The 24,117-nt window shown below is 45.3% G+C and overlaps 1 protein-coding gene across 2 annotated transcripts in view; it reads left to right on the top strand.

Moving 5' to 3' along the window:
• Positions 1–24,117, top strand: part of SVOPL (SVOP like) — an 86,674-nt gene that overhangs the window by 22,681 nt on the left and 39,876 nt on the right. For both annotated transcript variants that reach the window (XM_016945514.4, XM_016945515.4), the window contains 3 exons: positions 997–1,060; positions 9,663–9,788; positions 14,008–14,136. In XM_016945514.4, coding sequence (XP_016801003.1) covers positions 997–1,060; positions 9,663–9,788; positions 14,008–14,136 — 319 coding nt within the window. The remainder of the gene's footprint in view (positions 1–996; positions 1,061–9,662; positions 9,789–14,007; positions 14,137–24,117) is intronic.

Below are 24,117 nucleotides of genomic sequence, written 5' to 3'. Positions count from 1 at the left end.
ATTGAGAGAACTATTTACCTTCTCTCCGGTGTATTTTAATTTCCCAATGTGTTTTAGAAAAGGGAATCAGGCTGAGTGCAGTGGCTCACCCCTATAATCCCAGCCCTTTAGGAAACCAAGGTGCAACAGTTGCTTGAGGCCAGGATTGGCAATGCAGCAAGGTCCCATCTCTACAAAAAATTTAAAAATTAGCTGGGTGTGGTGGTGAGCACCTGTAATCCCAGCCACTTGGGAGGCTGAGGTGAGAAGATCTCTTGAGCCCAGGAGTTTGAGGCTGCAGCGAGCTGTGATCAAACCACTGTACTCCAACCTGGGAGACAGCCAGACCTTGTCTCTAAAATAAATAAATAAATAAATAAACAAATAAGAAAAGGGAATCAGGCTTGGGAAAACATTTTGCCAGTGCTTCCCTTGGCAAAACAGATAAGGCTTATATTTCTTTTTTCTTTTTTTTTTTTTTTTTGTCTTTTCGACATGGAGTTTCGCTCTTGTTGCTGGAGTGCAATGGCACAATATTGGCTCACCACAACCTCCACTTCCTGGGCTCAGGTGATTCTCCTGCCTCAGGCTCCCGAGTAGCTGGGACTACAGGCATGCACCACCACACCCAGCTAATTTTGTATTTTTAGTAGAAACGGGGTTTTTCCATGTTGTCCAGGCTGGTCTTGAACTCCTGACCTCAGGTGATCCACCCACCTTGGCCTCCCAAAGTGCAGAGATTACAGGTGTGAGCCACCGCACCTGGCCAGGCTTATATTTCTTAAGTGTTAGAAGGTTTAAAGTATTGGGAGTAAAGATGTAAACCCAGGAGCAATTGTCAGTTTCGTTCTTACTGTTCTCTTATGTGGATATTAGCTGTCATAATTCTCTTCTGATATATAATCAACTTCTATGCTTTTGAATTCTTTATCCCTGTGACAAGAAAAACCGATTATTTTTTAAAAGATGATTTAGTTTTTTAAAACAAAATTATGCTTTTTCCTGCTTCCTGTTTAGGTTAATCATAAAGACTGAATTTTTGCCCACGAAATACCGAGGCTATATGTTACCCTTGTCTCAGGTAAGGCAACGTAGGAGTTCTACCTGCCTTTGGCATCCTATGGGATAAGATGTACATATAGGCATACCTTGGAAATACTGCTGGTTTGGTACCAGATCGCTGCAATTAAGCGAGTATCAGAATAAAGTGAGTCACACAACGTTTTTGGTTTCTCAGTGCATGTAAACGTTATGTTTACACTATACTAAAGTCTACTAAGTGTGCAGTAGCATCATGCCTAAAAAGCAATGTACACACCTTAATTTTAAAATACTTGATTGCTGATAAATTCTAATGATCTTCTGAGCCTTTAGAGAGTCATAATCTTTTTGCTGGTAGAAGGTCTTGCCTCAGTGTTAATGGCTGCTGGCTGATCAGGGTGGTGGTTGCTAAACATTGAGGTGGCTGTGGCAATTCCTTAAAAAAAGATAACAATGAAGTTTGCGATATCAATGGACTTCTTCTTTTCCAGAAAGATTTCTCTGTAGGATGCAATGCTGTTTGATAGCATTTGACCCACAGTAGAGAACCTCTTTCAAAATTGCAGTCAATTCTCCCAAACTGTGCCACTGCCTTATCAACTAAGTTTATGAATATTCTAAATTCTTTGTTGTCATTTCAACAATGTTCATAGCCTCTTCACCAGGAGTAGATTTCATCTCAAGAAATCACTTTTGTTGCTTATCCATAAGAATATAATCCTGTAATATATATTACAGTAATAATGAATATATATCTATATTACACAAATATAGTATATATTACACTAATATATTGCATGTACATATATGTAAATTATATGTAAATATATTAGTATAATACATACATAGTAGTATATATACATTTATATGCACATATATTACTGTAGAGTGTGTGTGTAGGGGGGTGTGTGTGTGTGTGTGTGTAGCTTATATCACCTTGGAGGATAAAAGTGAGGCTCTGATATTTTTATTTTATTTTTTGAAATGGAGTTTTGCTCTTGTTGCCCAGGATGGAGTGGAATGGCGCCATCTTGGCTCACTACAACCTCTGCCTCTTGGGTTCAAGTGATTCTCCTGCCTCAACCTCCCAAGTAGCTGGAATTACAGACGTGCACCACCATGCCCAGCTAATTTTTTATATTTTTGGTAGAGATGGGGTTTCACCATGTTGGCCAGGATGGTCTCAAACTCCTGACCTCAGGTGATCCACCCGCCTCGGCCTCCCAAAGTGCTGGGATTACAGGCATGAGGCACTGTGCCCAGCCGGCTCTGATTTTTCTTTTCTTTTCTTTTTTTTTGAGACAGGGTCTTGCTCTGTCACCCAGGCTGGAGTTTAGTGGTGCGATCTCAGCTCACTGCAACCTCTGCCTCCCAGGCTCAAGTGATCCTCCCACCTCAGCCACCTGAGTAACTGGGATTACAGGTGTGCATCACCACACCAGCTGATTGTTGTATTTTTTGTAGAGATGGGGTTTCTCCATGTTGCCTAGGCTGGTCTCGAACTCCTAAGCTCAAGCAATCTGCCCACCTTGGCCTCCTAAAGTGCTGGGATTACAGGTGTGAGCCACTGTACCCAGCAGCCTCTGATTTCTTTTTTTTAAAAAAAAAAAAGGAAGTGAAACAGGAAGTGAAAATGTGGTCTCACTATGTTGTGTGGAGATGTGGTCTCACTATGTTGACCATGCTTTTCTGAAACTCATGGCTGTTCTCCTGCCTCAGCCTTCCAAAGTGTTGGGATGACAGGTGTGAGCCATCTTGCCTGGTGAGCAGTAATATTTTAAAAAACCTTTTTTTCCAAGAAGTAGATCTCAACAGTAGTCTTAAAATAGTAAACCGCCTGTAGTCCCAGCTACTCGGGAGGCTGAGGCAGGAGAATTGCTTGAACCTGGGAGGAGAAGGTTGCACTGAGCCAAGATTGCGCCACAGCATTCCAGCCTGGGTGACAGAGCGAGACTCCGTCTCAAAAAAAAAAAAAAAAAAAAAAAAACTCAGTAAGCCATGCTGTAAACAGACATGCTGTTATCCAGGTTTTGTTGTTCTATTTCTAGAGAACAAACAGAGTAGATGAGCATCATTTAAACAATTTATTTTATTGATACATAGATTTACATATTTTGGGTATATGTGTGATAATACATTCGTGTAATCAAATCAGGATAATTAGGATATACATCATCTTATCTCTTCTGTACACTAGGAACCTATGAATTATTCTCTTCTAGCTATTTTGAAATGTACAGTCAATTAATATTAACTATAGTCACTCTACTGATCTAGCAAACACCAGGACTTATTTCTTCTGAGTGTTTATTTGTGTGCAAGATTTACCATGATTCTTTTTTTTTTTTTTTTTTTTTTTGAGGGAGTCTTGCTTTATTGCCCAGGCTGGAGTGCAGTGGGACAATCTTGGCTCACTGCAACATCTGCCTCCTGGGTTCAAGAGATTCTCACGCCTCAGCCTCCCAAGTACCTGAGATTACAGGAGTGCACCACCACACCCAGCTAACTTTTGTATTTTTTCTTTTCTTTTCTTTTCTTTTTTTTTTTTTTTTTTTTTTTTTTGAGACAGAGTCTTGTTCTGTCGTCCAGGCTGGAGTGTGGTGGCATGATCTCAGCTCACTGCAACCTCTGCCTCCCAGATTCAAGTGGTTCTCCTGCCTCAGCCTCCTGAGTAGCTGGGATTACAGGCACATGCCACTACGCCCAGCTAATTTTTGTATTTTTAGTGAGACATGGTTTCACCACGTTGGCCAGGTTGGTCTTGAACTCCTGACCTTGTGATCCACCCACCTCAGCCTCACAAAGTGCTGGAATTACAGGCTGAGCCGCCATGCCCGGCCCTGTATTTTTTCTTTAGTTGAGATGCGATTTTGCCATGTCGACCAGGCTGGTCTTGAACTCCTGGCCTCAAGTGATCTGGTTGCCTCAGCCTCCCAAAGTGCTGAAATTACAGGTAAGAGGCACTGTGCCCGGCCCCAAGATTTAGCATAATTCTTAAGGGCCTTAGGATATTCAGAATGGTCGATGATCATTGGCTTCAACTTGAAGTCACCAGGAGCATTAACCCCTAATAACAGATTCAGCCCGTCCTTTGAAGCTTTGAAATAGGCACTGATTTTTTCCTCTGTAGCCGTGAATGTCCTGCACGGCATCTTCTTCCAATGCAAGGTGGTTTCATCTACACTGAAAATCTGTTGAGGGTAGTAGCCGCCTGCACCAGTGATCTTAGCTAGATCTCCTGGATGACCTGCTGCAGCTTCTCCAGCAGCACTTGCTGTTTCACCTTGCACTTCTATGTTACGGAGACAGCGTCTTCCCTTAAACCTCACGAGCCAACCCCTGCTAGCTTCAGACTCTTCTTCAGCAGCTTCCCCACCTCTCTTAGCCTTCCCATAATTGAAGAGAGTTAGGGCCTTGCTGTGGATTAGGCTTTGGCTTAAGGGAATGTTGTGGCACTTTGATCTATCCAGACCACTCAGACTTTCTCCATATCAGCCGTAATGCTGTTTCACTTTCTTACCACTTTTGTTCACTGGGGTAGCACTTTTCATTTCCTTCAAGAACTTTTCTGCTGGGAGCGGTGGCTCACGCCTGTAATCCCAGCACTTTGGGAGGTAGAGGTGGGAGGATCACCTGAGGTCAGGGGTTCACGACCAGCCTGGCTAACATGGTGAAACCCTGTTTCTACTAAAAATACAAAAAATTAGTCGGGTGTGGTGGCGTGCACCTGTAATCCCAGCTACTTGGGAGACTGAGGCAGGAGAATCACTTGAACCTGGGAGGCGGAGGTTGCATGCAGTGAGCCAAGCTGAGATGGCACCATTGCATTCCAGCTTGGGCAACAAGAATGAAATGCCATCTCAAAAGAAAAAAAAAAAAGAACTTTTCCTTTGCATTCACAACTTGCCTGTTTGGTATGACAGGCCTAGCTTTTGGCTTACCTCAGCTTTCGACATGCCTTCCTCATGAAGCTTTAATCATTTCTAGCTTTAGATTTAAATAAGAGATGTGGCTGGGTGTGGCAGCTTATGCCTGTGATCCCAGTGCTTTGGAGGCCAAGGTGGGAGGATTGCTTGAGGCCAGGAGTTTGAGACCAGCCTAGGTAACACAGTGAGGCCCCAAGTCTACAAAAATCAAAAAATCGGGCCAGACACAGTGGCTCACACCTGGAATCCCAGCACTTTGGGAGGCTGAGGTAGGAGGATCACTTGAGGTTAGGAGTCTGAGACCAGTTTGGCCAACATGGTGAAACGCTGTCTCTGCTAAAAATACAAAAATTAGCTTGGTGTGGTGCCAGGCACCTGTAATCCCAGCTGCTCAGGAGGCTGAGGCAGGAGAATCGCTTGAACCTGGGGGGCAGAAGTTGCAGTGAGCCAAGATCCTGTCTCTGCACTCCAGCCTGGGTGACAGAGCGAGGGGGAAAAAAAAATTGGCTGGGTGTGGTGGCATGAACCTGTAATTCCATCTACTAGACAGGCTGAGATGGGAGGATCACTTGAGCCTGGGAAGTTGAGGTTGCAGTGAGCCATGATTGCGCCACTGCATTCTAGCCTGGGCAACAGAGCGAGACCCTGTCTCGGTAAAGAAAGAAAGATGCGCAACTTTTCCTTTCAGTTGAACACTTAGAGACCATTTTAGGATTACTAATTGATCAAATTTCAATACTGTTGTATCTGAGGGCATAGGAAGGCTCAAGGAGAGGAGAGAAACCAAAGAATAGCCAGTAAGTGGAGCCATGAGACTCCACAGCATCTATTGAGACTCCACAGCATCTTATACAGGTGCAGTTTGCGGTGCCCCCAAACAATGAAAATAATTGCTGTAGTGGAAGATACATAGGAAATCATGGGTCACAGACTACCATAACAGATGCAAAAATAATGATAAAGTTTGAAATATTGTAAGAATTACTAAAACGTGACAGAGATATGAAGTGAGCACGTGCTATTGGGAAAATGGCACCAATAGACTTGCTGAAGACAGGATTGCAACAAACCTTCAATTTGTTAAAAAAAAATTGCAATATTTGCAAAGTGCACTAAAGCAAAGCACGATTAAAAGGAGGTGTGCCTGTGCATGTTTATTTTTGGCTGGTTGATTGTTCTTCGGTTGATACACTGTCTATTATTTTGTACCAACCAAAGAGGCCTGGGAATGCTTGAAGCCATAGGTCCAATTCCAAGGTTTTCTGAGCCCAGGATGATCATCATCCAACAGCATTTAGAACACAGTAACCAAATAGTCTGATGACCGGTTTCACTGGAATGACAGAAGCCTAGGGATGCATCCAGGATAAACTTTCTTCCACACCGAGCTTTCAGTGGTAGGTCCCAGCTGCTACCCCTTTAGGCTGTCTTACCTCCCTTCCAACGATCCTGGTGGTTGCAAGTCCAGAACTGGCTCATACCTGAGGGAACGTGCCAAAATTGCCTCCTTTAGGTGCTCTCAATCCCTCCTCAGACCCCTGCTGGCCATTGATTAGAGGTTTTGAATCCAGAAGACAGGTCAGTCTAGGTGCCCTGTCCCATCTACACTTAACCAAAAGCCCTGATTTTTCAGAGGAACGAGGAGAAAGATGACCCTTCCCGCTGAAGCCTTATACACTTGGCAATAAATAAAGCAGTAGGAAAATACTTTCAAATTTATTTTTTGTTAATAAACATAGGTGACAATTTTTTTGTTGTTGTTGAGACAAAGTCTCTCTCTGTCACCCAGGCTGGAGTACAGTGGCATGATCTTGGCTCACTGCAACCTCTGCCTCCTCGGTTCAAGTGATTCTCCTGCCTCCAGAGTGGCTGGGACTACAGGCATGCACTGCCATGCCTGGCTAATGTTTTATATTTTTAGTAGAGATGGGGTTTCACCACGTTGACCAGGCTGGTCTCTAACTCCTGACCTCAAGTGATCCACCTGCCTCGGCCTCCCAAAGTGCTGGGATTACAGGTGTGAGCCACCATGCCCGGCCTGACAAAAATTTTTTAAAAGACTCTAACAAGTACTGGATAGTGATTCTTTTCAATCCCTGCAGCTCTCTTCTAATCTTTGTCAAGATGGAGGCACAGGCTGGGTGCGATGGCTCACGCCTATAATCCCAACACTTTGGGAGGCTGAGGCAGGCAGATTGCTTGAGCCCAGGAGTTCGAGACCAGCCTGGGCAACGTGGTGGAACTCCATCTCTACAAAAATAAAAAAATTAGCTGGGTGTAGTGGCATGTGCCTGTAGTCCCAGCTACTCAGGAGGCTGAGGTGGATCAGTTAAGCTCAGGAGACCAAGGGACCGAGGCTACAGTGAGCCATTTATTGTGCCACTATACACGAGTCTGGGCAACAGAGTGAGACTCTGTCTCAAAAAAAAAAACAGACAAACAAAAACTGGAGGCACACACTTCTAATACTTAGTGCTTGGGTCTTACACATGGTGTTATTGACTGAGCATGGTCCTACTCAAGCCCTGTTATGGACATTTTCTCTTCCACCTGCGTCTCTTACTTTGCCATGCTTCCTGGTTATGTCTCTCCCTTGCTAGTATTATTTTCCATGTCTCCTGGGTCATCTAATATGCTCCAATACTGGGCCAGGTGCAGTGGCTCATGCCTGTAATCCCAGCACTTTGGGATGCCAAGGCAGGTGGATCACTTGAGGTCAGGAGATGGAGATGAGCCTGGTCAACATGGTGAAACTCTGTCTCTTAGATTAAAAATACAAAAATTAGCCAGGCATAGTGGCATGCACCTGTAATCTCAGCTACTCAGGAGGCTGAGGCAGGAGAATTGCTTGAACCTGGGAGGCAGAGGTTGCAGTAACCTGAGATCGCGCCACTGCACTCCAGCCTGGGCAACAGAGTGAGACTCAAAAAAAAAAAATATACATATATATGTATATATATGAGGAAATAGATATATTCCAATATTTTACCCCTAAGCCCTCAATTTTTTTTTTTTTTTTTTTTTTTTTTTTCTTAGAGACAGCTTATCTCTCTGTTACCCAGGCTGGAGTACATTGGTGTGATCACAGCTCCCTGCAGCCTCGAACTCCTGGGCTCAAGTGATCCTTCCACCTCAGCCTCCTAAGTAGCTGGGACTACAGGTGCATGTCATGGTGCCTAGTGAATTTTTAAATTTTTTTTTGTGGAGATGGAGTCTTGCTCTGTTGCCCAGGCTAGTCTCAAACTCCTGGCTTCAAGTGATTCCCCTACCTCAGCCTTCCGAAGTGTTGGGATAACAGGCATGAGCCACCGCACTGGCCCCAAAATCTTTCTCTACAACCTAGAGCACCTCCTTAACCTTCAGACCTAGGCAGCCAATGACCTGATAGTTACTTGAATGTCTTACAGGCTCCTCAATACAAGATACTCAGAACTAATCTCGTCTTCCCCTTAAGCCTCTTATTTCTGTTTCCATTTTCAGTTAATAGCAAACACTTTCCCCTCAGTGATCTTGGAACACAAACTCAGGAGGCATCCGGGACCCTCCCTGTCCCTCATCCCCAATCACAAGCCCTACTAACACACCCTCTATTATTAGACCTTCAGTCCAAACGTCCATCAGTGAACCGTGTCACCTTTCTCCAAAATGTGTTAATCCATCCGTTAAAAAATTTTTGTACAATTTGTTGAAAATGTATCAATTAAAAATAAGAATTTTGCTGGATGCAGTGGCTCACGCCTGAATCCCAGCACTTTGGGAGGCCGAGGCGGGCGGATCACGAGGTCAGGAGTTTGAGACCAGCCTGACCAACACGGTGAAACACTGTCTCTACTAAAAATACAAAAATTAGGTGGGTGTGGTGGTGCGCGCCTATAATGCCAGCTACTGAGGAGGCTGAGGCAGGAGAATTGCTTGAACCCGGGAGGCAGAGGTTGCAGTGAGCTGAGATTGTGCCACTGCCCTCCAGTCTGGGCGACAGAGCAAGACTCCGTCTCAAAAAACAAACAAACAAAAAAAACCTTTTTTTTCACCATTCACTACTAAAATACCATTCAATGCTATATCACTGACCTGGTCTACTGCAGTAGCCTTGTTACTGGCTTGCTTATTCATTGCCTCTTTAGCAATATTGTCCCTGATGACTCAAGTCCCACTCTATCACACTTTTCTATTTTCCTTACAGCCCTTACTGCTTTCTGAAATAGTCTTGTTTTTGTTGGTAACAGAGTTCTTTAGTGATGAAATAGTCACCCTGGGCTAGGCTCAGCGGCTCACACCTGTAATCCCAGCATTTTGGGAGGCTAAGGTGGGTGGATCATTTGAGGTCAGGAGTTCGAGACCAGCCTGGCCAACATGGTGAAATCCTGTCTCTACTAAAAATACAAAAAAAATGAGCTGGGCGTGGTGGCGCATGCCTATAATCCCAGCTACTCGGGAGGCTGAGGCATGAGAATCACTTGAACCCAGGAGGCAGAGGGTTCAGTGAGCCGAGATTGGATCACTGCACTCCAGCCTGGGTGAGAGAGTGGACCCTGTCTCAAAACAAAACAAAACAAAAAAAGGCAAAATGCTGGACAAAGTGGCTCCCAAAAGAAGATATGTGAAGCACATGGGACAGAAGGAATTTTAATCTTTCTAAAAATATATATTTTTCCTTTTTTTTTTCATTGTCATAATTCCCCAAAGAACTTTAATCCTGGACTTCTCTCTTCCTAGGTGTTCTGGCTTGCGGGCTCCCTGCTCATCATTGGCTTGGCCTCTGTGATCATCCCCACCATCGGGTGGCGCTGGCTCATTCGCGTCGCCTCCATCCCGGGCATCATCCTCATCGTGGCCTTCAAGGTGGGGAAGCACTTGTGGCTCCTTCCTGTTCCCTCCTCCTGCTGGTGCAGTGGCCTTCATGCCCCACAAATATCTTTTATTTTCCCCCTCGAGACAGAGTCTCTCTTTGTTGTCCAGGCTGCAGTGCAGAGGTGCAACCTCGGCTCACTGCAGCCTCCGTCTCCCAGGTTCAGGTGATTCTCCTGCCTCAGCCTCCCGAGTAGCTGGGATTACAGTCATGTGCCACCATACCCAGCTAATTTTTTTTTTTGAGACGGAGTCTCCCCAGGCTGGAGTGCAGTGGCGTGACCCCAGGCTGGAGTGCAGTGGCGCGACCTCGGCTGGAGTGCAGTGGCGTGACCCCCAGGCTGGAGTGCAGTGGCGCTGGAGTGCAGTGTCCCCCAGGCTGGAGTGCAGTGGCGCGACCTCGGCTCACTGCAAGCTCCGCCTCCCGGGTTCACGCCATTCTCCTGCCTCAGACTCCTGAGTAGCTGGGACTACAGGCGCCCACCACCGCACCTGGCTAATTTTTTTTTTTTTTTTTTTTTTTTTGATTTTTAGTAGAGACAGTGTTTCACCGTGGTCTCGATCTCCTGACCTCGTGATCCACCCGCCTCGGCCTCCCAAAGTGCTATTATTAGCAGAGAAGGGGTTTCATCACATTGGACAGGCTGATCTTGAACTCCTGGCCTAAAGTGATCCGCCCACCTTGGCACAAAGTGCTGGGATTACAGGCATGAGCCACCGCGCCAGGCCATCTTTCTCACATCCTATTACCTTTATTGAGGAGTCTGTCTCAACCAGCGTGCAGCCCTCACCTGCCTTAGCCTGCCTCGTTGCCCCTCTTCCTAGAAGTTTTGTCTGACGGCTCCGTCCTGTTTTTGCTGACTCCACTCTCTCCTTCAGCACCACCTGTTGGATGCTGTTGACATACTCCCAGGCCACCACAGGCTTCTCTCCCACTCATCTGTAGGTTGTTCAACTGTAGAATCATCATCTTCCTTAGTTTGCAGTACAATTCTACTCATTCAAAGACAAGATTGACCACTCAGCAGAACCGGGGTTTTATTTTGATGTCACCTACCCTATGGAATCAAAGAATGTCAGAATTCAGAAAGGTCCTTGATGGCCATTCATTCTAAACCTCGACTCAATACAGGCATCCCCTGTAGAAGCAGGTCTCTGCCAGAAAGCTGCTAGCTTCAGGCATGTGACTACTTTTTTTTTTTTTTTTTGAAACAGAGTCTTACTCTATTGCCCAGGCTGGAGTGCAATGGCACAATCTCGGCTCACTGCAACCTCCACCTCCCATGTTCAAGTGATTCTTCTGCCTCAGCCTCCTGAGTACCTGGGGTTGCAGGCATGCACCACCACGCCCGACTCATTTTTGTATTTTAGTAGAGATGGGGTTTCACCATGTTGGCCAGGCTGGTCTTGAACTCCTGACCTAGTGATCCACCCGCCTCAGCCTCCCAAAGGGCTGGGATTACAGGTGTGAGCCACCACACCCGGCCAGACATGTGACTACTTTATAGATTTCAACAGTATATCCCATCTCCAGGCACCCCTAGCTGTTAAAGTCTTTTCTATGTTGAGCAGAATTTTCTCCCTATAAATTTACCTGCAGGTCCTACTCTGTCTCTCAGGAAGACCGTAGAGCTATCTTCTCGCCATGTCATCTTTTTTTCATTTTTCTTTTTTGAGATGGCGTTTCACTCTTGTTGCCCAGGCTGGAGTGCAATGGTGCGATCTCAGCTCTTTGCAACCTCTGCCTCCCGGGTTCAAGCAATTCTCCTGCCTCAGCCTCCAGAGTAGCTGGGACTACAGGCGCCAGGTGCGTGCCACCACACCCAGCTAATTTTTGTATTTTTAGTAGAGATGGGGTTTCACCATGTTGGCCAGGCTGGTCTCAACCTCCTGACCTCGTGATCCGCCCACCTCGGCCTCCCAAAGTGCTGGGATTGCAGGTGTGAGCCACTGCGCCCGGCCGTCATCCTCTTAAATATGTATGAATCTATGGCCCCTAAGCCTTTCCTTCTCTAAGCAATGTCATTACCTTCAAGTCTTCCTCAGGACAGCTGGCCCCACAGCCAGGTCCATTTTCTTCTGGACAAGCCCAGTTGGCCAGTGCCTTCTACGCAGTGCACTTTTGCTGAGAATCACACACAGGCCCCAGGTGCTCGGGGACCAGTGAGCTTAGTAAGCCACTTGCTTCCTGTGGGCAGATTGTCTGCCTCTGTTGGTGTAGTCTAAGGCTTTCTGCTGGCCAGACATGGTGGCTCATGTTTGTAATCCCAGCACTTTAGAAAACCAAGGCAGGAGGATCGCTTGAGCCCAGGAGTTCAAGACCAGCCCGGGCAACATGGCAGAACCCCATCTCTATTAAAAATAAAAATTTCAGCTGGGTGTTGTGGTCCGTGCCTGTGTTCCCAGCTACTCAGGAGGCTGAGATGGGAGGGTTGCTCGGGCCTGGTTGGTCAAGGCTGCAGTCAGCTATGATTGCGCCACTGCCTTCTAGACTGGGCAACAGAGCAAGACTCTGTCTCTCAAAAAAACAAAAAACCAACAACAACGACAAAAACCAACACAAAGGGCTTCCTTTTGACCAGAACTGCCATCTTCCAGTAAGTCACCAAAATGACCTACACAAAGGGAAAGAGGAGAGGTCACCAGACCTCTTAGACAACATGGAGTTGTTCCTTTGGCCACATACCTATGAATCTGTAAGAAGGTGATATTGTAGACATCAAGGGGATGGGCGCTGTTTAAAAGGAATGCCCCCAGGTGTTACTGTGGCAGAACTGGAGGAGTCTCTGATGCTACGCAGCGTGCTGTTGGCATTGTTGTAAACAAACAGGTTATGGGCCAGATTCTTGTCAAGGGAATTGATGCGCATATTGAGTACACTAAGCACTCTAGGAGCCGAGATAGCTTCCTGAAACTCGTGCAGAAAATGATCAGAAAAACAAGCCAGCCGGGCGCGGTAGCTCACGCCTGTAATCCCAGCACTTTGGGAGGCTGAGGTGGGTGGATCACTAGGTCAGGAGTTTGAGACCAGCCTGGCCAACATGGTGAAACCCCATCTCTACTAAAAATACAAAAATTAGCCAGGTGTGGTGGTGCGTGCCTGTAATCCCAGCTACTCAGGAGGCTGAGGCAGGAGAATTGCTTGAACCCGGGAGGTGGAGGTTGCAGTGAGCTGAGATTGCACCACTGCACTCAGCTTGGGCGACAGAGCAAGACTCCATCTCAAAAAACAAAACAAAACGAAACAAAAAAACAAGGAAGCCGAAGGGAAGTACACCTGGGTTCGGCTGAAGCACCAGTCCTGTTCCACCCAGAGAGGCACATTTGTGAGAACCATGGCAGGGAGCCTGAGCTGCTGGAATCTTCTCCCTATGAATTCGTGGCATATTAACTGCAAAAAATAAAAAGATCTCTGGACTGTTTTAAAGGGATTGTGGAGGTGTTGAAGGAGGTGACTTCTGATTGTGGAAGAGATTATGTGCTGGGAAGCTGGCATATTGCTGTGGAGGCTGGGCATGAGGCAAGAGGAAAAAGGCTGGAAAATCAAGTGTCAGAATAACCAACAGGGGGACCCAAACTGCCCTCTGGCCATGGGAATGTGGGGCCAGGTGCTGCTGTAGAGGTGCTTTTCTGAGGAAGAGCCAACAGCCTTGATTGCGTGAGGCGTGAGAGACGGGAGGTGGTCAGAGTTGATTGTCGAGCTTCAGTGGAAGTCCATAATGTTTTCTGCGTGCGATGTTCCAAATATTCAGTATTCAGTGGGTTGAGAGCCTTCACAGTCAGAACTGATTCCTTCACCGTGTGGGTGCTGGAGCCCCCTGTTCCTGTCACCCTTTGGTGGTTGCATGGTGGGGAGGTCCTGGGGTTCCTGGAGAGGGGGAGGGGGTGGAGAGGGGCGCCCGCGGCAGTGGCTATTTAACAATTGAAAGTGAGAATTTCATTATGTCAACAACTAGGTTGGGCCCTATTGGTGCAAAACTGAGTATCAGCCTGCCGTCATCCTGGAAGGGACTATGATAAGGAGAACATGACCTTTTTTGTTCCAAATCAACTTTGAATCCAACAGAATACCTGCTACATTGCATGCCTTTAAGCTGGTTACATACTTTTCCTATCTCGGGAAACTAGGACTGTAGTGTATAGAGCAATAATAGCTGTACCCCTGGGTTCTATAGCAGTGGCCACTCTGATGTTCTTTGTAATCTCTACCCAGTTTATTCCTGAATCTGCCCGGTTCAATGTCTCCACTGGGAACACTCGGGCTGCCCTGGCCACTCTGGAGCGCATTGCCAAGATGAACCGCTCGGTCATGCCGGAGGGGAAGCTGGTGGAGCCCGTCCTGGTGAGTGCTGGCCCCCGAGGTCTTCTCCTATCACCAGTGGCCACTGGGAAATCCCCTCAGTTGTGGAAGGCTGGAGGGAGGGGGGACCCTTGTTCTCTAGTCCTGTCCGAGAGGCAGGGCGATGGCCAGGAAAGATGTGAGGCTACATTCATTTTCACTGTGAGCCATGGGAGCCTAGTGAGTTACCTATCTTTGTTTTTCTTATCAATAAAATGGGAATAATAACACCCACCTTGCAGAGCTAATAACGTGATTTGGCATCATTGTCAATAGATGGGCGATTGTTTTCTTTTTTGTACTGGCCTTGTTTTATTTTGTTAGGAAGGTTATAAACCTCATTACATGACTTTTTTCATATCTCTGAAATAGTTTCTATAAGGTAGGTGTTAACCTCTTTGAACATTTGGTGAAATTGGCTCTAGAGTAGTTTGACCTGATATCTATTTTGAGTGGTTGGAGGATAGCAAGACATCGTTGAGCAGAGAGTTCCTTTTTTTTTTTTTTTTGATGGAGTCTTGCTCTGTCACCAGGCTGGAGTGCAGTGGCATGATCTCAGCTCACTGCAACCTCTACCTCCCGGGTTCAAGTGATTCTCCTGTGTCAGCCTCCCGAGTAGCTGGGACTACAGGTGCCCGCCACTACGCCCAGCTATTTTTGTGTTTTTAGTAGAGACAGGGTTTCACCATGTTGGCCAGGATGGTCTTGATCTCTTGACCTCGTGATCCACCCGCCTCGGTGTCCCAAAGTGCTGGGATTACAGGCGTGTCTAAATTGTGGTAAAATATACATAACATATAATTTATTATCTTAACAGTTTTTAAATGTACAGTTCAGTGATATTAAGTACATTTGTATTGTCATGAAACCATAACCAACATCCATCTCCAGAACTCTTCATCTTAACAAAGCTGAAATTCTATACTCATTAAACAAAAACTTTGTTCCCCCTCCCCCACCCTCTAAAAACCACTATCCTGTTGTTTGTCTCTATAAAATTGACTATTCTAGATCCCTCACACGTAGAATCATACAGTGTTTGTCTTTTTGTGACTGGTTCATTTCATTTCGCATAATGTCCTTAAGGTTCATCCATGTAGCATAGGTCAGAATTTTCTTCCTTGTTAAGGCTGAATAATATTTCATTGTATGGATAGGCCACGTTTTGCTTATGTGTTTGTTGATGAACACGTCTACTGTTCAGCTATTGACTGATGCTACTATGAACACGGGTGACCAGGTAGCTCTTCAAGGCCTCACTTTCTTTCTCTCTTTTTTTTTTTTTGAGATGGAGTCTCACTCTTGCCCAGGCTGGAGTGCAGTGGCGTGATCTTGGCTCACTGCAACTTCCGACTCCCTGGTTCAAGCAATTCTCCTGCCTCAGCCTCCCAAGTAGCTGGGACTACAGGCACCTGCCACCGCGCCCAGCTAATTTTTGTATTTTTAGTAGAGATGGGGTTTCACCATGTTAACCAGGATGTTCTCAATCTCCTGACCTTGTGATCCGCCCTCCTCGGCCTCCCAAAGTGCTGGGATTACAGGCGTGAGCCACCGCACCTGGCCAAGGCCTCACTTTCAATTCTTCTGGATATATACCCAGATGTGGAATTGGTGGATCCTGTGATAATTCTGTTTAATTTTTTTGAGGAATCACCATACTGTGTTCTACAGCAGCTGAACCATTTTACATTCCTACCAACAGTGCACAAGGGATCCAGTTTCACTACATCCTGGGCAGAGGAGTTTTTAAAAAAACTACGATTCAATTTATTTAAAGGTTACTGTCTACTTTTGTTTATACTTTTGATTGAGTCAATTTTGGTTATATATATTATTATTAAAAATTTTCTTTCTTTCTTTTTTTTTTTTTGGAGGTAAGAGTCTCGCTCTATCGTCCAGGCTGGAGTGTAGTGGCATAATCTTGGCTCACTGCAACCTCTGCCTCCTGGGTTCAAGCGATTCTCCAGTCTCAGCTTCCTGAGGAGCTGGGATTACAGGCGCCTGCCACCATGGCTGGCTAATATTTGTGTTTTTAGTAGGGATGGGGTTTCGCCATGTTGGTCAGGCTGGTCTCAAACTCCTGACCTCAGGTGATCCGCCCTCCTCAGCCTCCCAAAGTGCTGGGATTACAGGCGTGAGGCCCTGCGCCCAGCTGAGGCTGTCTTTTCATTGCATTCTAGCATATGATTGATTTTTGTCCATGCATTAGTCTTATTACTTGAAGTATTTCTTTATCCTTATATGGCTTTGGACCTTACATTTTTTTTGTTGTAGTTGTCTAAACTGAATTTAAGTTTTTTTTTAATAATTTCAGCTTTTATTTAGTTATTTTTTGTGATGGGGTCTCACTCTGTCACCCCGGTTGGAGTGCAGTAGTACTGTCATAGCTCACTGCAGCCTTGACCTTCCAGGCTCAATCCTCCTACCTCAGCCTCCAGAATAGCTAGGACCACAGGTGTGCGCCATCATACCCAGCTAATTTTTAAATTTCTTGTAAACATGGGGTCTTGCTTTGTTGCTCAGGCCAGTCTTGAACTCCTGGGGTCAAGCAGTCCTCCCTCCTTGGCCTCCCAAATTTATGGGATTACAGGTGTGAACCACTGTACCCAGTCAACTCTTATTTTAGATTCAGGGGGTACATGTGTGGCTTTGTTACATGGGTCTATTGCATGATGCTGAGGTTTGGGGTATGATTGATCCTGTCATCCAGGCAGTGAGCATAGTACCCAATAGTTAGTTTTTCAGCCCTTGCCCTTTCCCTCCCCACTCTAGTAGTCTGCAGTGTCTATTGCTGTCCTCTTTATGTCCATGAGTACCCAATGTTGAGCTCCCACTTAAAAGTGAGAACATACGGTATTTGGCTTTCTGTTCCTGCATTAATTTTCTTAGGATAATGGACTCCAGCTGCATCCATGTTGTTGTAAAGGACATGATTTCATTCTTATTTGTGGCTGCCTTAATCTGTTTAAAAATTTTTTAAAAAGCTGGGTGCAGTGGCTCACGCCTGTAATCCCAGCACTTTGAGAGACCGAGGTGGGTGGATTACCTGATGTCGGGAGTTTCACCTGAGGTTGGGAGTTTCAGACCAGCCTGACCAACACGGAGAAACCCTGACTCTAGTAAAAATATAAAATTAGCCGGGCATGGTGGCACATGCCTGTAATCCCAGCTACTCGGGAGGCTGAGGCAGTAGAAATGCTTGAACCCGGGAGGCAGAGATTGCGGTGAGCCGAGATGGCACCATTGCACTCCAGTTGGGGCAACAAGAGCGAAACTCCACCTCAAAACATAAATAAATATAAAAAAAATAGTTTAAAAAAAAATCATTGTCTTTGAGAATGAAGAGCCTTAAATTCTATTTTCTCTCATTTTAACACATTGAAAGTAGCTTTGGTTAGTATTTTCCATGTGCATCTTTTTTCAGCTCTTTATTTTTAGTCTTTCTATACTGCTTTGCTTTTAAATATATTTCTTGAGTCCGGGTGTGAGATAGCTCAGGCCTGTAATCCCAGCACTTTGGGAGGCTGAAATGAGAAGATCACTTGAGGCCAAGATTTTGAGACCAGCCCGGGCATCAAAACAGGACCCCTTTTTACCGCCCCCCCCCCCCAAAAAAAAAACCAGGCATAGTGGCGCACACCTGTAGTCCCAACTAGCTATTTCAGAGGTTGAGGCAGGAGGGTTGCTTGAGTCCAGGAGGCTGAGGCTACAGTGAGCTATGGAGGCTTGAGCCTAGGATGTCAAGGCTGCAGTGAGCTATGATCGCACTGCTGTACTGGACCCTGTATTTTAGTAGCCCGGACAACAGGGCGAGACCCTGTCTCAAAGTATCTCTTGTAAAGCTATAGGTGATTTTTTCCCCCTTCCTTTTCCTTTCCTTTCCATTCTTTTCTCTTCTTTTCTTTTTTTTTTTTTTTTGAGACGGAGTCTCCCTCTGTCGCCCAGGCTGGAGTGCAGAGGCACAGTCTCTGCAACCTCTGCCTCCCAGGTTCAAGCGATTCTCCTGCCTCAGCCTCCCAAGTAGCTGGGATTACAGGCACCCGCCACCACACCCAAATAACTTTTGTTTTTTTAATAGAGACAGGGTTTCACAATGTTGGCCAGGCTGGTCTTGAACTCCTGACCTCACGTGGTCCACCCACCTCAGCCTCCCAAAGTGCTGGGATTACAGGCATGAGCCACTGTGCCCAGCCGATATTCTTTTAATAATGAGTTGGACCCACTTACTTCTGGCATATGTGGGCTTCTTTCATTTATTTTTATTTATTTATATATTTTTTGAGACAGAATCTTGCTCTGTTGCCCAGGCTGGAGTGCAGTGATGGGATCTCAGCTCACTGCAACCTTCGCCTCCTAGGTTCAAGCAATTCTCCTGCCTCAGCCCCCCAAGTAGCTGGGACTACAGGCATATGCCACCATGCCCAGTTAATTTTTGTATTTTTTTAGTAGAGGTGGGGTTTTGCCATTTTGGCCAGGCTGGTCTTGAACTCCTGACCTCAGGTGATCCACCTGCCTCAGCCTTCCAAAGTGTTGGGATTACAGGCATGAGCCACTGTGCCTGGCCTGTTATTTATTTTGTATTTCTTCTTATTTGTGTGCACAGTTTCAGGAAGATATTTTGTGTTTTTTCTGAATCATGTCTTTCCTTGTCTCCTTGACTAACTTCTATTAGATTGAGTTTGCCTTTCCCTCCCCTGCACTTCCTTTTATTAACTTGGAATTAATGTACTTTCTTTTATTCTAGAGGTAGCCCTTAACTATTGAAAACACACATTTACAATATTTAATATTATTTGCTACCTTTATCTGGTAACTGGTTTTTTCTTTCTCCTCTCTCATTTATATGGCTTTGGACCTTAAATTCTATTTTTTTTTTCTTTGAACTTAAGTTTATTTTGTTTTTTTATAATTTCAACTTTTATTTTAGCTGTTTTTTGTGATGGGGTCTCACCCTGTCACCCAGCAGGAGTGCAGTGGTGCAATCATAGTTCACTGCAATCTTGACCTCGCAAGCTAGACAATACAAGGATGCTAAATATGATCTTGCCAATTATTGTCTTCCAAATCTTGTTTGCCCAGGATTTCAGTTACACTTTGTTCATAAGTTTTTCTAAATTGTCATTATTTTGGAGCCAGTATTTATTTAGATTTATTAACATTTTTATTGACTTTTGCAGTTTTTATTACTAATGAGTTTTTTGCATCCCCTTTCTATTGTGTTAATTTGGTTTTATACTTTTTTTTTTTTTTGAGGTGGAGTCTCAATCTGCTGCCCAGGCTAGAGTACAGTGGCGCCATCTTGGCACACTGAAACCTCCCCTTCCTGGGTCCAAGCGATTCTCCTGCTTTAGCCCCTCAAGTAGCTGGGATTACAGGCAAGGGCCACCACACCCACCTAATTGTTATATTTTAGTAGAGATGGGGTTTCACCATGTTGGCCAAGCTGGTCTGGAACTCCTGACCTCAAGTGATCCACCTGCATTGACCTCACAAAGTGCTGGGATTACAGGTGTGAGCCACAACACCCGGCCAATTTGTTTTTTTTTTTAATTTATTTTATTTTTTATTTTTTGAGATGGAGGCTCGCTCTCGGCCAGGCTGGAGTGCAGCGGCACGATCTTGGCTCACTGCAATCTCTGCCTCCTGGGTTCAAGCGATTCTCCTGCCTTAGCCTCCTGAGTAGCTGGGATTACAGGTGCCCGCCACCATGCCTGGCTAGTTTTTGTATTTTTAGTAGAGATGGCGTTTCACCATGTTGGCCAGGTTGGTCTTGAACTCCTGACCTCAAGTGATCTGCCTGCCTCGGCCTCCCAAAGTGCTGGAATTACAGCCATGAGCCACTATGTCTGGCCGATTTGGTTTTATTCTTAATATTTAAATGTTAGATCTCTGTGGGTTTAATTGGGTACAAGAAACATGGTACAGATTTAGCTTTGTTATATCCACATGACTAACCAGTTGCTCTGGGGGGGGTGTGTGTGTGTATGTGTGTGTATGTATGTGTGTGTGTGTGTATATATATATGTGTATATATATATATATATATATATATATATATATATATGATGGAGTCTCGCTGTGTCACCCAGGCTGGCGTGCAGTGGAGTGATCTTGGCTCACTGCAACCTCTGCCTCCTGAGTTCAAGTGTTTTTCATGCTTCAGCCTCCTGAGTAGCTGGGATTACAGGCTTGTACCACCACACCTAACTAATTTTTGTATTTTTAGTAGAGATGGGGTTTCACCATGTTGGGCAGGCTGGTCTCGAATTCCTGGCCTCAAGTGATACACCCACCTCAACTTCCCAAAGTGCTGAGATTACAGGCATCCACCACACCCAGCCCATGATGTCTATATTTTGAATAATCCATTTATTACATATTTGAATCTATTTTTGAATAATCTGTTCTAATGATAGATTTATAGATTCAAGTATATATGGGGATTTATTATATGATAAAGAGAACATTTCAAGTTGTCAAGAAAAGGATAGACAGGTCTGTTATTGGTATGATATGACACTGTTTTAATTATAGTATTTTATAATATACTTTTCATTTCTGATAGGGTAAATTCCCCTGGTCAAACATCTTTTTCAGAATTTTCCAAGCTATATTTTCAGGCTTATTTTACTAGAAAAATTTTGGAGCCACTTTATTAAGATCTACTCCCACCTTCCCCTCAAATAAATTAGTTAATTAAAATAAAATAAAATCCACCGGGTGTGGTGGCTCACATCTGTAATCCCAGTACTTTGGGAGGCCGAGGTGGGTGGGTCACCTGAGGCCAAGAGTTCGAGACTAGCCTGGCCAACATGATGAAACTCTGTCTTTACTAAAAATACAAAAACTAGCCAGGCTTCATGGCAGACACCTGTAATCCCAGCTACTTAGGAGGCCGAGGCACGAGAATCGCTTGAACCCAGGAGGTGGAGGTTGCAGTGAGCCAAGATCACACCACTTTACTCCAGCCTGGGCAACATAATGAAACTCTGTCTCAAAAAAAAAAAAAAAAAAAATCCTATGAGAGTTTGAGATTTTGTTGACATTATAGGCTAATAATGTAGAGAGAATCAGTATCTTTGTAATACTGAGTATTCTTGCCCTGCTTTAAGTGTATTTCCCCATTTATTTCTTTCTATTTTTCTCAGCAACATTTTATAACTAATGTCAGTACTGCACATTTCTTATAAAAATGTATTCCTATCCACTTTGTTTTTAAAAATTATTTTATAAACAGAATTTTAAAAATTATTACTTTTCAGCCGGGCCCAGTGGCTCATGCCTGTAATCCCAGCACTTTGGGAGGCTGAGGCAGGTGAATCACTGGGTCAGGAGTTCAAGACCAGCCTGACCAACATGGTGAAACCTCATCTCTACTAAAAATACAAAAAATTAGCTGGGTGTACTGGTGTGCGCCTGTAGTCCCAGCTACTCCCAGCTACTTGGGAGGCTGAGGCAGGAGAATCACTTGCATCTGGGAGGAGGAGGTTGCAGTAAGCTGAGATCGCACCACTGCACTCCAGCCCTGGTGACAGTGAGACTGTTTCAAAAAAGAAAAAAAAATATTTTTCTATCAGATTCATCACTTTTATTTTCTGTGTTGTGTGGCTCACTTACTTTTGTGGTTCTCTGAAGTATTTTTATAGCTTTATAACCCTCTTAACAGCAATTGTCAATTTCTTGATTGCTAAATGGCACCCATTTTGATAGGATTCCTTGTGAATTGGTTGAAGAAGCCATTTCCCTGGAGAACAGCAAGAAGCATCTTTAACATGAGTATCAGGCACATTTGGGCATGCATGTGACCTAAACTAACTGCAAGACTTCACCATCTCCACGTGTTCATCCCTGGCTCCTGCCTACATCCCAGCTCCTTACCTTTCTCTCTCCACAGGACATTTATTCTTGGAGTTGACAAGCATATAAATCTCATATTTATCAAGTTTAAAACAAAACTCCTGGCTGGGTGTGGTGGTTCACACCTGTAATCCCATTCCTTTGGAAGGCTGGGGCAGGAGGGTTGCTTGAGGCCAGGAGTTCAAGACCAGCCTGGGCAATATAGTGAGACCCCACCCCCATCTCTATTAAAAAAAAAAAAGTAAAATAAAGCAGAACTCCTCATTTTCCTCCTCCAACCAGCTTTGTTTCCCCCTTTTGAGTCTTTTTATTGTGGCAAAATATACGTAACAAACAATTTACCATATTAACTTTTTTTTTTTTTTGAGACAGTTTTGCTCTTGTCGCCCAGGCTGGAGGGCAATGGTGCAATCTTGGCTCACTGCAACCACTGCTTCCTGGGTTCAAGCGATTCTCCTGCCTCAGCCTCCCAAGTAGCTGGGATTATAGGCATGTGCCACCACACCCAGCTAATTTTGTGTTTTTAGTAGAGGTGGGGTTTCTCCATGTTGGTCAGGCTGGTCTCGAACTCCCGACCTCAGGTGATCCATCTGCCTTGGCCTCCCTCCCAAAGTGCTGGGATTACAGGCATGAGCCACTGCGCCTGGCCCATATTAACCTTTTAAAATTTCTGAGACAGGATCTTGCTCTGTCACCCAGACTGCAGTGCAGTGGTGCGATCTTGGCTTACTGCAGCCTTGACCTCCTGGGCTCAAGCAATCCTCCTGCCTAAGCTCCTGGGTAGCTAGAACTACAGGTGTATGCCACCATGCCTGGCTATTTTTGTACGTTTTTTTGAGGAGACAGGGTTTTGACATGTTGCCCAGGCTGGTCTTGAACTCCTGGGCTCAAGCAATCCTCCCACCTCAGCCTCCAAAGTAGTTGGAATTGCAGGCATGTGCCACCATGCCTGGCTAATTTTTTCGTTTTTATTTACTTGATTTTTTAAAAGACAGGGTCTCGTTCTGTCATCCAAGCTGGAGTGCAGTGGTGTGACCTTGGCCCACTGCAGCCTCAACCTGCTGAGCTCAAGTGATCCTCCTGCCTCTGCCTCCTGAATAGCTGGGACTATAGGTGCACACCACCACACCCGGCTAATTTTTTTTTTCTTCTTATTTTGTAGCGACAGGGTCTCACTGGCCCAGGCTGGTCTTAAATTTCTGGCCCCAGGTGATCCTTCCACCTTGGCCTCCCAAAGTGCTGGGATTACAGGCATGAGCCACCGTGCCTGCCTTAATTTTCTTATTTTTTCATAGAGATGAGGTCTTGCTATGTTGCTCAGGCTGGTCTCAAATCCTGGCCTCAAGCAGTCCTCTCATCTCTGCCTCCCAAAGTGCTGGGATAATAGGTGTGTGCCACTGCACCAGATCCTCAGTGCAGATTTTGATAGGATGAGGAAGAACAGGATCCAAGGATACTAGACATCTGGCAGAATGAGATGGCATCACCGCCAAGGCAGGGAATGAATGCATAACAGGGAGACCAGGAGGTACAGAGAAAAGCTGCTAGTACACAACCTTGCTAGGGCTGGCAGGACCATGGGAAAGGCTCTTCTGACCTCAGCTCATGCTCTGTGTCTGAGATGGGTCCATACCAGCAGTGCTTACCCATGCCCTGAATCCTTGCTTTCTTGGGATCCTGTAGCCGCCACGGGATGAGTGATGTCTGAGTGTCCTACACACAGGCAAGAGGTGGGCTTCCCTGGGTGTTCCTGATTTGTTGCCGAGGACATCACTGATGTCAAAAGTCTTGAATCCCACTACCATCTGGCCTGCATTGTAAGTGTGAGGTGGCATGTGCTCCATAGTAATGCAAATATCGTGAGCATTCAGTATGCCGAACCTTCCCCGTATTCATCATTGTATTTTGGTAAGGTATTCTCACTTTCTTCTGTGGAGTGTTACCGCCATTATTATATGTATCTCAAAACCTATTATAACTGGAGCAGTGTGTCTGTTCGTTTTGCGTTGCTATAAAGGAATACCTGAGACAGGGTGACTGTTAAAAGAGGTTTATTTGGCTCATGGTTCTGCAGACTGTACAATCACGGCACCAGCATCTGTGTGGCTTCTGGTGAGGCCTCAGGAA

Source organism: Pan troglodytes, chromosome 6, assembly GCF_028858775.2.
Source record: "Pan troglodytes isolate AG18354 chromosome 6, NHGRI_mPanTro3-v2.0_pri, whole genome shotgun sequence".
Classification (NCBI taxonomy): Eukaryota; Metazoa; Chordata; class Mammalia; order Primates; family Hominidae; genus Pan; species Pan troglodytes.
This window is presented reverse-complemented; position numbering and strand designations above follow the sequence as displayed.